At 39.8% G+C, this 15290-nt stretch overlaps 1 protein-coding gene across 1 annotated transcript in view; it reads right to left on the bottom strand.

The window, feature by feature from the left end:
- nol10 (nucleolar protein 10) overlaps positions 1-15290 on the bottom strand; it is a 117240-nt gene that overhangs the window by 85921 nt on the left and 16029 nt on the right. Inside the window, exons 3-4 of the mRNA XM_059981885.1 lie at positions 10080-10178; positions 7443-7520 (exon numbers count right to left, since the gene is read on the bottom strand). Coding sequence (XP_059837868.1) covers positions 7443-7520; positions 10080-10178 — 177 coding nt within the window. The remainder of the gene's footprint in view (positions 1-7442; positions 7521-10079; positions 10179-15290) is intronic.

Genomic DNA, 15290 nt, shown 5'->3' with positions numbered 1-15290 from the left:
AGCAATTTTTAAAAAAAAAAGGTACTGGGTGAGGTGGGGGGGGGGGGGGGGTAAGAGAAAGAGGTGGTTTAAGCTTGGCAATACGCTCCTTTTCTCAATTATCTCACCAACCATGTCTTGACTTAACATTCCAAATGAATTCAATAACATAGCCTTGGGAAAAAAATTCTAAGTTGAAACTGTCTTATTCTTACTCTGCCACTTCTACCACTGTCATCCCTACCCAAAAATTTGTGGTAGTGATCTACACCTTCCTCAACAACCTACTTTATATACATCAGATTCTTATTAATTGATCATAACTCTGCCTTCAATACCATAATTCCAAACAAATTCATCACCAAACTTCTTGATCTAGAGTCTTGCCACCCCCACCCCCTTGCAACTGAATCCTTGAGTTCCCAATCAAAAAACCTCAATCAGCAAGCTTAGACAACACCTTTTCCTGTAATTATCATCAACACTGGTGCCCCAACAAGACTACTTTCTCATCCCCTTATTGTACACCCAAAACACTTATGATTGTGTGGCTAGATTTTGCTCTAACTCTATTTAGAAGTTTGCAAATGTCACCACTGTAGTGGACCAGATCGCAAAAAACCATAAGATAGATTATAGGAAGGACATAGCCAAGTGATGTGGAGTTAAGACAACTTTTCTTTCAATGTTAGCGACACAAAAGGGTGGAATAGGTAGTGATGGACACACCCGTCTGCATTAATAGTCCTGAGTTGGAGATAGTGAAATGCTTCAAGTTCCTGGATGTATGGCCAATTAAACCACACCAGCACCACTTCCTCAGTAGGTCAAGAAAATTCAGCATTTCCCTAAATACCCTCACCATGATGCACCATGCAAAGCTTCCAAGCCAGATGCATCACAGCTTGGTATAGCAAGTGCTCTGGCCAAGAAATTGCAGGGAGTTGTCAATACAGGCCCAGTGATCAAGCAGACTAGTGTCCATCAACTTGTGAAAGCAGCCAACATAATCAAGAACCCAACTACACTGGGCACCTCTTCTCCCCTTGGGCAGAAGATACAAGAGCTTGAGAACACATACTATCAGACTCAAGGACAGCTTCAATCCCACTTTTATAACTCTTAAACAGACCTCTTACATGAAAAGATGAACTCTTAATCTGTCAATCTCTTGTGATGGCCCTTGCACTTTTTGTCTACTTGTATTGCACTGTCTCTAACTGTAAAACAATGTTCTACATTGTTTTTCCTTTTTTGAAATATCATTATGTACTGACACATGGAATGATCCGTCTGGATGCCATGGAAACAAAAACTTCTCATTGTAACCCAAGTACACGTGACAATAAACCCTTTACCAATCACTCCTTGATGCACAATATTCAATTCCCTTCATAATTTTTCATCAAATTAAACAGTTCATGTTGCATGCAAGGCTAAAAGGCATTCAAACATGGGCTGTTAAGTGGCAAGTAACATCTATATCATTGCCTAGCACTCTGTAACTGTGCTTAACTAGAAAGCTTTACAATCTACCTAATGTTCAAAGGAGATACAAGGATGACTCAGTTTCTAGCTGCTTTTCACTTTAATTATCTTACTCCCATTCTACACTTCAGACTCTTGAAGTCAAATGTACACGTGGGAAACAGCATTTCTATGCATGTAGCCCTCAGCCCTCAATAATGAATACAACAATTCCAAATAATCAGCCTTTCCAGTCTGTCAGAACTAGTTCCAATATTGGGTCAACCAACAGAAATTTTGGCTTGCATTTTCTCTCACCACAGCAGTGTCATGACCCATAGACTATTTATTCAGTAGTTTCAGATTTCCAGCGGCTGTTACATTCAACAGAGTTCCAGCATACCCCCCCCCCCCACCTTTGATTCCATCTCCAAATATTCACCTCCTAATTAAACTTCCTCCAGACAGATCAGCTAGCAACAAACCTTAACCAGTCTAAAATGACACAAACACTGTCATCTGGATCTTGGTCATCACTATCAATGACAATTTATTTCTCCTTCAGTCAATTTTTCCTCTTCAGTTTACAAATCTCACTTCTCCCAATGCTGATATAAGTTATTGACCAATGGACCTTTGGCAGCAATTACAGCATTGAGTCAGCTTTGTACATCTGGACATTTCAATTTTCCCCATTCTTCGTTACAAAACTGTTCAAGCTCTGTCAGATCGCATGGGGATCAAGAGTGAACAGCCCATTCCATGTCCAACCACAAATTCTCAATTGGATTGTGTATGGACTCTGACTTGGCCACTCCAGGACATTAATTTTAATTGTTTTTAAAGCCATTCCTGTGTAGCTTTGGCCTTATGCTTAGGGTCATTGTCTTGCTGGAAGACAAATCTCTCCCGAGTCACAATTCCCTTGCAGACTGCATCAGATTTTCCTCCAGGATTCCTCTGTATTTTGCTGCATTCATTTTGCCCTCTACCTTCACAAGGCCCTTCCAGGGCCTGCTGCTGTGAAGCATCCACTATGCTTCATGGTGGGATGGTGTGTTTTTGATGATGCACAGTGTTTCAAATTACACCAAATATAGTGTTTAATTTGATGGCCAACAAGCTCAATTTAGGTTTCATCAGACCATAGAACCTTCTTCCTGCTGACTTCAGAGTCTCCCATACACTTCCTGGAAAACTCTAGCTGAGATTTCATGTGAGTTCTCCCCACCCTGCCAACAGTGGCTTTCTTTTTGCCTCTCTCCCATAAAGCTGTGACTGGCGAAGTACCCAGGCATCAATTGTTGTATGCCCAGTTTCTCCTGTCTCAGCCACTAAAACTTGTAACTCCTCCAGAGTTGTCATAGGTCCCTTGGTAGCCTCCCTCACTCGTCCACTTCTTTCACGGTCACTCAGTTTGAGGACAGCCTGCTCTAGGCAGATTTACAGGTGTGCCATATTCTTTCCATTTCTTGCTGATTGACCTAACTATACTCCAAGGGATATTCAGTGACTTTGAAATTTTCTTGTATCCATCTCCTGACTAGTGCTTTTCAATAACCTTTACATTGAGTTGCTTGGAGTGTTCTTCTGTCTCCATGGTGTAGTTTTTGCTAGGATACTGACTCACCAGCAGTTGGACCTTCCTTGATTGCATGCCAGTGATCTCCATTTAACTAATTACGTGACTTTTAACTCTCGGCTTTTGTCAAAGTGAGCAAGTCAGCATTTTCATTCAACCTTTGCCGCCAAAGCTGGGGGGGGGTCTCCATCCTTATTAACTCAAATATTCCTTGTGAACTCCATAATAAGATATCTGATACAAATGGCCGTTTTATTATTGTTTCTGGTAAATTATATAATACTAAAGTTGTACTAGCAAACCTGTATGCCCCCAATTTTGATGATGTTAATTTTTTTGAACGTTTTTTCTCCTCACTACCAGACTTAAACACATACTTTCTTATACTGGGTGGCGATTTCAACTGTTGGTTAGATCCTAATTTGGATCGATCGTCCTCTGTTACTAGACTACCTACTAAGCTATTAGTAGGTAGTAGGTATTAATAGCCTTAGCTATTCAATCGTTTCTCTCTAATTATAGTATCTCTGATATATGGCGTTTCTTCATCCTAGTGAGAGAGATTATTCTTTTTTTTCCTCCACATGTTCACCATACCTTTACTGGAATTGACTACTTCTTACTCGATAATCAACTTATTCCATTTGTCTATTCTTGTGATTATCAGAGTAAACTGATTTCTGACCATACCCCAATTACTCTGTCTTTAAATTTTCCTGGTCTCCCTCAGAGGAATAAACACTGGGGGTTTGATTCGACTTTATTATCAGATGATGATTTTCTAAAATTTATTAAGGATCAGATAACCTTTTATTTTAACACCAATACATCATCTGAAGTGTCATCCCAGATTGTCTGGGATGCCATGAAAGCATATTTGAGGGGTCAAATAATCTCCTATACAGCAAATCTTAATAGAAAGTCCTGTGCAGATCGATTAGACCTCATTAATCAGATTAAAGAATTGGATCAACTGTATGCTCAAACTAAGAATCCTGAATTATACAAGAAGCGTGTAGAACTTCAAACTAAATTTAATCTTCTGTCTACTCAACCTGTTGAACGCCAACTTCTTGAAAGTAAGAGTCACTTTTATATTCATGGTGACAAATCTGGTAAATTTCTAGCCAATCAGCTGAGGCGTTCCAAAGCCAAACAACATATTACAAAGATCCGGAAGGAGAATGGAGACTTTACATCGGATCACTTAGAAATCAATGACGCATTTAAAAATTGTTATTCTCAACTTTATTCCTCTGAATCTCTGAATGAGAATATCTCTGTTGATCATTTTTAAAATAATCTGACCATTCCTTCGCGTTCATCTGATTTTAAGCTAAACTTAATGCGCCTATATCATCAGAAGAAATATCTTTTGCAATTTCTGCATTGTCTTCAGGGAAATCGCCTGGACCTGATGGGTTCCCCGTAGAATTCTATAAATCATTCTCTTCACTTCTTTCTCCTCAGTTATTCTCAGTATTATCTGATTCGTTTAATTACAATAAATTGCCACCCTCTTTTAATGAGGCATCTATTATTCTTTTATTAAAAAAGGGTAAAGACCCAACAGAGTGTTCCTCGTATAGGCCGATTTCTTTGCTTAATGTTGATGTTAAAATCTTGGCCAAAGTTTTGGCTTATAGATTAGAAACTGTTTTCCCTCTATTACTTCTGAGGATCAAACTGGTTTTATTAAAAACCGTCTTCCCTTTTTTAAACATTCGGCATTTATTTAACATTTTATATTCACCTCCAACTGGGATTCCTGAATGTGTTATTTCCCTCGATGTGGAGAAAACATTCGATCATATAGAGTGGAACTAACTTTTTTCAGTTATAGAAAAATTTGACCTCGGTCAAAGTTTTATCTCTTGGATCAAATTGCTGTATCTGTGTCCCACTGCCTCCGTTTTGACTAATTTTCAGAAATCCCAGTTATTTAACCTCAAACATGGCACCCATCAGGGATGCCCTTTTTAGTCCCTTTCTCTTTGATTTGGCTATAGAACCTTTGGCGATAGCATTTCGAAATTGTCCTGAATTGACCGGGATTTGGAGAGGGGGTGTTGAGCATAAAGTTTCTCTTTATGCTGATGACTTATTACTTTTCCTTTCAAATCCATCTACATCCTTACCTCCAATGTTTTCACTTCTTGATCAGTTTAGCCAGATCTCTGGCTATAAACTTAATTTACATAAGAGTGAACTTTTCCCAATTAATAAAGAAGCACAAGAATTAACATTCCGTGATCTCCCTTTTAAAGCAGTTCATAATCAATTTACTTATCTTGGGATTATAGTCACAAGGAAGTTTAAAGATCTTTTTCATGAAAACTTTGCCAATCTTCATATACTATAAAACAGAGTCTGTTACAATGGTCACCTCTATCTATGTCTTTGGTAGGTCGTATTAATGTTGTTAAAATGTTTGTTCTCCCCAAACTTTTATATTTATTTCAATCAATCCCAATTTTTATTCCTAAATCTTTTTTTGATTCCTTAGACTCTATTATTTTGTCATATCCGTGGAAGAATAAGCGCTCTAGAATTAATAAAGTTTATCTCCAAAAATCTAAAAAAGAGGGTGGCATGGCTTTACCTAACTTTCGTTTATATTATTGGGCAGCCAAGATATGTTGTGCTACCTTTTGGTCTTTTTTCCACGGCCAACCCAAGTGCCCTAATTGGGTGGCAATGGAGTTGAGCTCCACTAAAGAATTATCTATCTCTGCACTTCTTGGCTCTGTACTCCCTAGTAGTTTGTCCAGAATAGTTAATCCTCTTGTTAGACTTTGTGTATATGGGCTCAGTTTAGGAAATTTTATGGTTTCCATGGTTTTTCTTTTCCTAGCCCTATCTTACATAATCACATTTTTTTTTTTACCTACTACGTATGATTCAGCATTCCATGATTGGTACAGGAAGGGCATTAGACATTTTGAAGATCTTTTTATTGATAATCACTTCGTTTCTTTTCAACAGCTCTCTGCTAAGTTCAATTTGCCCAATGCTTATTTTTTTAGATATCTCCAAATTAGACACTTTATTAATCCTTTAATTCCTAACTTCCCTGAAATGCCCGAGAAAAATGTTATGGATTTCTTTCTATTAATCCACTAGGTAAAGGTTTAATATCATTTATTCATGATAAATTAGCAGCCTTACGACGTGCCCCTGTGGATAAAATTAAAATGGCATGGGAGCATGATTTAAATACCTCCTTATCTGATGAGACTTGGGACTCTATTCTCAAATCGGTTAATTCAACCTCTCTTTGTGATCGCCATTGCCTTTTACAGTTTAAGATTGTTCATGGAGCCCATATGTCTAAATCTAAATTATCTCGATTTTACCCTAACATTAGTCCGCTTTGAGGTAAATGCAAAAGGGGTGAGGCCTCTCTCATTCATATGTACTGGTTTTGTCCTAGCTTGGAGAAATTTTGTAAAGATGTCTTCATAACGTTATCGCATATTCTAAATCACCACCTAGAACCTAACCCTTTAATTGCTTTGTTCGTTTTCTGGGGTGAGACAGATTTACGTCTGAGTTCAACTAAGTGTCGAATAGTATCTTTTGCTTCTCTCCTGGCTAGACGCTTAATCCTCCTTAGATGGAGAGATGTTGCCCCGCCCACGCATGCTCAACGGCTTAACGATATTATGGCCTGCTTAGACCTTGAAAAAATTCATTATTCAGTTCTTAATTCAGATATAAAGTTCCATAAGGTCTGGGGACCCTTTATTGAGTACTTTCATAATCTTCCTCTTAACTAAGGTTTTTTTCCCAGTCCCTTGCTTTCAGCTCCTTTTTTTTGGTAGTAGGCATTAATATCTTCTGTTGCTAAGTGTATTTACAGTTTTGGGGGTTTGATTGTCCTGATTTATATTCTCTATATTGTGTTGTGGTTGGTCTGGAGTTCTTTTTTTTTTGTTGCGGGGCTTGGGGAGGATACTAATTTTACACGTCTTCAATTTGGGTGCTTTCTCAATTATCTTTTTTTGTACCATATTATTATTGTATGTTTATTTTTGCACTGTATCAATGTTCTTCATTTTGATCTGGGTTTTTTTATTAGAAAATGTATAAAAAAACTAATTACGTGACTTCTAAAACCAATGGCTGCACTAGAGATGATTTGGTATATCTTAAAGGGGGGGGGGGCAATCAATTATTTTGTGCTTTACACTTGTACATAATTTAGATCACTTTGTAGAGATCCATTTTCACTTTGACACAAAAGAGCCTTATGGCTAGCATTCATAATATTTAATTCCTTGATTACTGTTTCTTTCTTTTCCTAAAACAAATGCCATTCATCAACTCATTGACTCCAACACACCACCATCTCTGTAAGTTTTTAAATCTTCTTTGTATAACAGTGCAAAAGAGAGAAAGAAAATTCTCCAACCTTCTGAATCCAAGCAGCGTTCAAACTTCATTGACAACTGGTAGGTATCATAGCATCGAATCCGAGGTTTGTAGGTGCCTTCAAAAGACAAATAATTACTAGAAACTAAAAAATATTATATTCATTCTAAAAAAAATTGTTTCCGTAATACTAGCAGAACAAAAGTAAATCTTGAGAATCTATTCAGCATTTATTTGATAATTTATATCTTTCATTTTCAAACCTGGCAATTCATAGCAGCAGAAATTTAAAGTAATAGTACATATACAATTTCAATTTTACTTGTAGATCACTCGATACTCTATTTAGTTGGTTATAAAAAACAGCACAAACAGGCCTTTTGGCCCATCTAGTCTGTGCAGAACCATTTAAACTGCTTCATTCCATTGTTCTACCCTCCATAACCCTGCCATCTATATACCTATCTGAACTTCTCTTAAATGTTGAAATCAAGCTCGCATGCACCACTTGTCGTGGCAGCTTGTTCCACACTCTTCACTGAGTGAAGTTTCCTCTCATGGTCCTCTTAAACTTTTCACCTTTAATCCTTGACCCAAGCCCTCTAATTGTACTCCCACCCAATCTCTGTGGAAAAAGCCAGCAAAAGGAGACCAATGGGTCTGTTGGCTGTTAATGCAAACAACGCATTTCACTGTATATTTCCATGGACACGTGATAAATCTGAATCCCAAATATTAGAATGCAATGAAGACCAAGTCTGTTGTTGCCTCTTGAAAAATTACACTTTCTGAATGAGCACCATGGCAGCCCATTTTTTTTTAAACACTCAATGTCAATCATGGACTAATTATTCTTCTTTGTCAAGGCCACAAACTTTAGCCCCATCCTTCCTTTAGAATTCATAGACACTCCTGAAAATTTGTTGATTTGTAATCTTCCAAAGAAAATGGTAGTGTGTTTGTGTTTGAAGAACATTTGTTCTACCTCACTAGAAGACAAAGGAAGAAACAGAGATTGCCATTTCTTTTTGTAATGCAGACTAAAAAAAAGCATTGAGAATGAGAGAGACAAGATGTAATAATCCATATATGAATTATTACATCTTGTCTTTTTCATTCTCAATGCTTTTCTATATATAAAAAAATATAAAAATAACTGCAGAAATGTGGCAAATGTTCAGGGGATATTTGCATGACGTTCTGCATAGGTGCATTCCATTGAGACAGGGAAAGGATGATAGGGTACAGTAACCATGGTGCACAAAGGCAGTTGAAAATCTAGTCAAGAGAAGAAAAGCTTACAAAAGGTTAAAAAACTATGTAATAATAAGAGATCTAGAAAATTATATGGCTAGCAGAAAGCATGAAATCAGGCGAGCCAGAAGGAGCCATGAGAAGGCCTTGGCAAGTTCGATTAAGGAAAACCCCAAGGCATTCTACAAGTATGTGAAGAGCAAGAGGATAAGACGTGAAAGAATAGAACATATCAAGTGTGATAGTGGAAAAGCGTGTATGGAACTGGAGGAAGTAGTAGAGGTACTTAATGAATACTTCGCTTCAGTATTCACTACGGAAAAGGACCTTGGTGATTGTAGGGATGACTTACCGCAGACTGAAAACCTTGAGCATACAGACATTAAGAGGATGTGCTGGAGCTTTTGGAAAGCATTAAGTTGATAAGTAACCAGGACCAGATGGGATAAACCCCAGGCTACAGTGGGAAATGAGGGAAGAGATTGCTGAGCTTCTGGCAATGATCTTTGCATCACCAATGAGGACAGGTAAGGTTCTAGAGGAGTGGAGGGTTGCAGATGCTGTTCTCTTACTCAAAAAAGGGAGTAGAGATAGCCCAGAAAATTATAGACCAGTGAGTCTTACTTCAGTGGTTGGTGAGTTAATGGAGAAGATCCTGAGGCAGGATTTATGAACATTTGGAGAGGCATAATATGATTAGGAATAGTCAGCATGGCTTTGTCAAGGGCAGGTCGTGTCTTACGAGCCTGATTAAATTTTTTGAGGATATGACTAAACACATTGGTGAAGGAAGAGCAGTAGATGTAGTGTATATGGATTTCAGCAAGGCATTTGATAAGGTACCCCATGCAAGGCTTATTGAGAAAGTAAGGAGGCATGGGATCCAAGGGCACCTTGCTTTGTGGATCCAGAATTGACTTGCCCACCGAAGGCAAAGAGTGCTTGTAGACGGAAAATATAGAAAGGGTGCAGAGGAGATTTACAGGGATGTTGCCTGGACTGGGAAGCATGCCTTATAAGAATTGGTTGTGTGAACTCAGCCTTTTTTCCTTGGAGCAACAGAGGATGAGAGGTGACCTGATAGAGGTGTATAAGATGATGAGAGGCATTGATCATGTGGATAGTCAGAGGCTTTTTCCCAGGGCTGAAATGGCTATCACAAGAGGGCACAATCTTAAGGTGCTTGGAAGTACATACAGAGGAGATGTCAGGGGCAAGTTTGTTTGTTGTTTTTTCTTAAAAAAACGCAGAGAGTGGTGAGTGCATAGAATGGGCTGCCAGCAACAGTGTAGGAAAATAGAGGGCTATGGGTAACCTGAGGTAATTTCTAAAGTACGTACATGTTTGACACAGCATTGTGGGCCGAAGGGCCTGTATTGTGCTGTAGGCTTTCTTTGTTCCTAAAAATGGTATTTTATCTTACCTGTTGCAATAATATACTGGCCATCTCGTGAAACTTTAATAGTGGTACTAACTGCAGGCATCTCAAAGTCCTGGATGAGTTCAATTCTTCGACGAACATCTAAGAGAACAAAAAGTAATTTGCTTAGAGCCCCATCTCCCAGTATCAATCAGCTGTCTCTGTCACCAGTGCTTCTTATGAAAAGTTATATCATACAGCAAAATAATGAACCTTAGTGCTTTCTTTTAAGTTGTGAATGGGTGGCGTAGACCTAGTGAATATATATCTCTCCCTCTCCCATCACTAGGTCCAAATCACATTAACAAACATAAGTGGCCTGTTTATCAAACGTTCGCTTTACGGCAACTTGCTATTATGAAAGACCTACATTGGTACCTGTTTTCACTAACCAAAGAGGACTTTCACTTCTACAAAAAAGACGCCCGCTTTATACATGTTTTTACCCGAGAAAGACTACCATGACCATGAAACCTTGTGCGGGCAGTTGTTTGCGCATGCATGTACGTGCGTATGCATAAATGTACGTAGGCGTGTATGTGCCGATTTTTCCCTCCAAATCGATTTTGGTTCGCTGCCTTCCCAATTTTGATTAGTGAAACTACACCATACATATAATATTTCTACTTTATATAGGCTGTATATTTATCATATAATTCCTGCTTTTACTATATGTTAGTGTTATTTTAGGTTTCATGTGTTTTTTAGTATGACCTGGTAGGTTATTTTTTGGGTCTGGGAATGCTCAACAATTTTTATCATATAAATTAATGGTAATTGCCTCTTCACTTTACGATGTTTTGGCGTATAAACGGTTTCATAGGAACGCTCTACCTTCGGATAGCGGTGGATACTTGTACACTTTGAAGGCAATACTTTTGCCATATTCAAGGATTCACCTCTGGATCTGAATTATCTCATGTTCATTACCAGCTTCATCAACACCTACATCAATGAGTGTTCAAGTAGATACAGAACACAACTAAAACAAGCAATGGATGAACAAGATTTGCAGTTTGCCAATGGCTAGATCTGTGGCACTCAAGACTATAGATCTAGAACCCCACAAGTTGTCCACGTATAACCTATGAAAGGCTTTTATGAGAGCAAAAAGGTGATTCCGTGTGAAGCTAGAGACAATTGGAAGCACAGCAGCAATAGCAGGGCTTGCAGGTCATTACCTCCAGCAAAGGGAAAACCTAACAGCATAAGTGGCTGTGATGCTTCATTCTCCAATGCCTTTTATGCACAATTTGAAAGACGGAATAAAACTAGTACCCACAACATCTGGCAACCATGTGTAAGAGGTCAACATCAGAACATCGTTCAAGAGTCTGAACCTTTCCAAGGCATTAGACCCAATGATATACCTGGCAGGGTAACAAACACCTGTGCCAATCAACTGGCTGGAGTATTCAGATACCTTCAACCTCCTACTGCTTGAACAAAAGTTAGCACTTGCTTCAAAAAGTCATCAATAACACCAATGCCCAAGAGCAGGGGGAGCTGCCTCAACAACTATCACCTAGTAGTACATTCATTGTGATGAAGTGCTTTCAGCGGTTGGTCATGGCTAGAATTAACTCCTGCCTGAACAAGGACCGGGACCTGCTACAATTTGCCTACTATCACAATAGGTTCTCATTGGACACAACCTTACTGGCTCTCCACACAACACACACAAAATGCTGGTGGAACACAGCAGGCCAGGCAGCATCTATAGGGAGAAGCACTGTTGACATTTTGGGCCCAGACCCTTCGTCAGGACTAATTGAAAGGAAAGGTACTAAGATTTGAAAGTAGGAGGGGGAAATGCGAAATGATAGGAGAAGACCGGAGGGGGTGGGATGAAGCTAAGAGCTGGAAAGATGATTTGCAAAAGTGATACAGAGCTGGAGCAGGGAAGGATCATGGGACGGAAGGATCATGGGACGGGAGGCCTAGGGAGAAAGCAAGGGGGAGGGAAGCACCAGAGGGAGATGGAGAACAGGCAGAGAGAGAGAAAAAAAACAAATAAATATGTCAGGGATGGGGCAAGAAGGGGAGGACGGGCATTAACAGAAGTTAGAGAAGTCGATGTTTATGCCGTAAGGTTGGAGGCTACCCAGCCAGTATATAAGGTGTTGTTCCTCTAACCTGAGTGTGGCTTCATCTTGACAGTAGAGGAGGCCATGGGATAGACATATCCGAATGGGAATGGGACGTGGAATTAAAATGTGGGGCCACAGGGAGATCCTGCTTTCTCTGGCGGACCGAGCGTAGGTGTTCAGCAAAACGGTCTCCCAGTCTGCATCGGGTCTCACCAATATATAAAGGGCCACACCAGGAGCACCAGACACAGTATACCACACCAGCTGACTCACAGGCGAAGTGTCACCTAACCTGGAAGGACTGGTTGGGGCCCTGAATGGTGGTGAGGGAGGAAGTGTAAGGGTAGGTGTAGCACTTGTTCCGTTTACAAGGTTAAGTGCCAGGAGGGAGATCGGTGGGAAGGGATGGGGGACAGACGAGTGGACAAGGGAGTCACATAGGGAGCAATCCCTGCAGAAAGCAGAAAGTGGGGGGAGGGAAAGACGTGCTTGGTAGTGGTTTAGACCATCTTGCTGAACACCTACGCTCTGTCCGCCAGAGAAAGCAGGATCTCCCAGTGGCCACACGTTTTAATTCCACATCCCATTCCCATTCGGATATGTCTATCCATGGCCTCCTCTACTGTCAAGATGAAGCCACACTCAGGTTGGAGGAACAACACCTTATATACCGGCTGGGTAGCCTCCAACCTTATGGCATGAACATTGACTTCTCTAACTTCTGTTAATGCCCCTTCTCCCCTTCTTACCCCATCCCTGCTATTTATTTGTTTATTTTTTTCTCTCTCTGCCCATCACTCTGCCTGTTCTCCATCTCCCTCTGGTGCTCCCCTCCCCCTTGCTTTCTCCCTAGGCCTCCCGTCCCATGGTCCTTTCCCTTCTCCAGCTCTGTATCACTTTGCCAATCACCTTTCCAGCTCTTAGCTTCATCCCACCCACTCTGGTCTTCTCCTATCATTTGGCATTTCCCCCTCCCCCTTCTACTTTCAAATCTTTTATTATCTTTCCTTTCCGTTAGTCCTGACGAAGGGCCTCGGCCTGAAACGTTGACAGTGCTTCTCCCTATAGATGCTGCCTGGCCTGCTGTGTTCCACCAGCATTTTGTGTGTGTTATTGTTTGAATTTCCAGCATCTGCAGACTTCCTCTTGCTTACTGGCACTCCACTTGGATTTAGAGCATCTGGACACAGTAATACATTCATCTGCCAGACTGCTGTTTATCAAATACAGCTCAACATTCAACACCATCACCCCATCAGTACTAATCAATAATCAACAAATTTCAAAGTCTGAGCCTCTGTTTCTACCTCTGCAACTGGATTCTTGACTTCCTCATCAGGAGACTACAGTCAGTGTAGAACAGTCATTACATCCCCTCCTCACTGACAATCAACATAGGATCATGTCCACTGCTCTACTCTCTTTGCACTCATGACTTGTGGCTAGGCACAGCTCAAACACCATGTATAAATAAATTTACTGACACCAATGTTGCTGGCAGAATCTCAGATGCTGACAAGGAAGCATACTGGAATGAGATACATCCGTTGGTTGGGTTGTGTTGCAACACAAACACCTTGCACTCAACATCAGCAAGACCAAAAAATTGATCATGGACCTCAGAAAGAGGAAGTCAGGAGAACCCACACCAATCCTCATTGAGGGTCAGCAGTGGTAGATAGAACTTCATTGTCACTGCAGTGCTACTCCATTCAGTGCAAAACAGCACATTAGCAATTCAATTACTAAAAACACAATAACTACATTTAATATAATGTCTGAGTTACTTAGAATGACAGCTAAGTTACAACCGAATCAACAACTCTAAAATTAAAAGAAACAGTGACTGCTCCATTCAAGTATAGCACTTATCCATGTTAAAAACTAGCAAAGCTTTACAGTTATACTGTGGAGTGCATTCTGACCAGTTACTTGGTATGGAGGCTCCAATGCACAAAATCAAAAGAGACTGCAAAGGGTTGTAGACTCAGCTAGCTCCATCATGGGTACAAGTCTCCCTATAAGGACATCTTCAAAATGTAGTGCCTCAAAAAGATGTCATCCATCATTAAAAACCTTCATCGTCTAGACATGCCTTCTTCTCACTGCTACCATGACAGATGTGGTATAGGAACCTGAAGACTTTTGCTCAATGTTTTAGGAACACCCTCTTGTCCTCTGCCATCAGATTTCTGAATGATCCATAAACATTACCTCACTATTCCTCTTTCACACTACATATTTTTTATTGATTTTTTAAAAAAAGTTTCTACACTACAACAGAAAAAACCCATCAACATGGAGATTTATACTGTGCTAAACAAATATGTCTAATAAACAATTCATAACAATATAGAAAAAACACCCAAAATTGAATCATAATGTTAGTGCCCTCCCCACCCTCCCACTACAAAACTCCAAGCCAACCATTACAATGTAAAGAAAAGTTAATCAGAGCTTTCGTCACCACAGAGCTGATTTTTTTTAAATTGTAACTTATAGTTTTTTTTATCTTGCACTCTACAGCTGGCACACAGCAAATTTCTCATTTGTCAGTGATAATTAACCTAATTCTGATGCACTAATACATCTTCAAGTCCTCATTAAAGTAGATAAAATGCACCAGGTATCAACATACAGCCGGCCCTCCTTATCCGCGAATTCAACCAACCGCGAATCGCAAAAACCCGGAAGTGCTCTTCCAGCACTTGTTGTTCGAGCTTGTACAGATTTTTTTTCTTGTCATTATTCCCTAAACAATGCAGTATAACAACTATTTTACATAGTATTTACATTGTATTAGCTATTATAAGCAATCTAGAGATGATTTAAAGTATACCGGAGGATGTGCGTGGGTTATCATGGATTGGGATTGAAAAAAATCGCAAGTTCTCTTACTAAGTAAGTCAGAACAGGTACATCCAGTATTACTTAGCGTCAGTTAGTCAAACATTTGTCTTAGTATATAGATTATATTTTACCTTTCTATGGGTATAAAACACTTAAGAACGTATGTTTCAGCGCTGGGCTCAGGAATGGAAGTTCCCAAGTTCGATCTAGTGATAGATCGCTCCCTAGTGCGCTCTCCACTGCGCCAGGTTGATGTGAAGGTTCAAAAACCCAA

Source organism: Hypanus sabinus, chromosome 10 (assembly GCF_030144855.1).
Source record: "Hypanus sabinus isolate sHypSab1 chromosome 10, sHypSab1.hap1, whole genome shotgun sequence".
NCBI classification, from domain to species: domain Eukaryota; kingdom Metazoa; phylum Chordata; class Chondrichthyes; order Myliobatiformes; family Dasyatidae; genus Hypanus; species Hypanus sabinus.
Note: the sequence above shows the minus strand (reverse complement) of the source record. Positions and strands in the feature narration are given on the sequence as shown.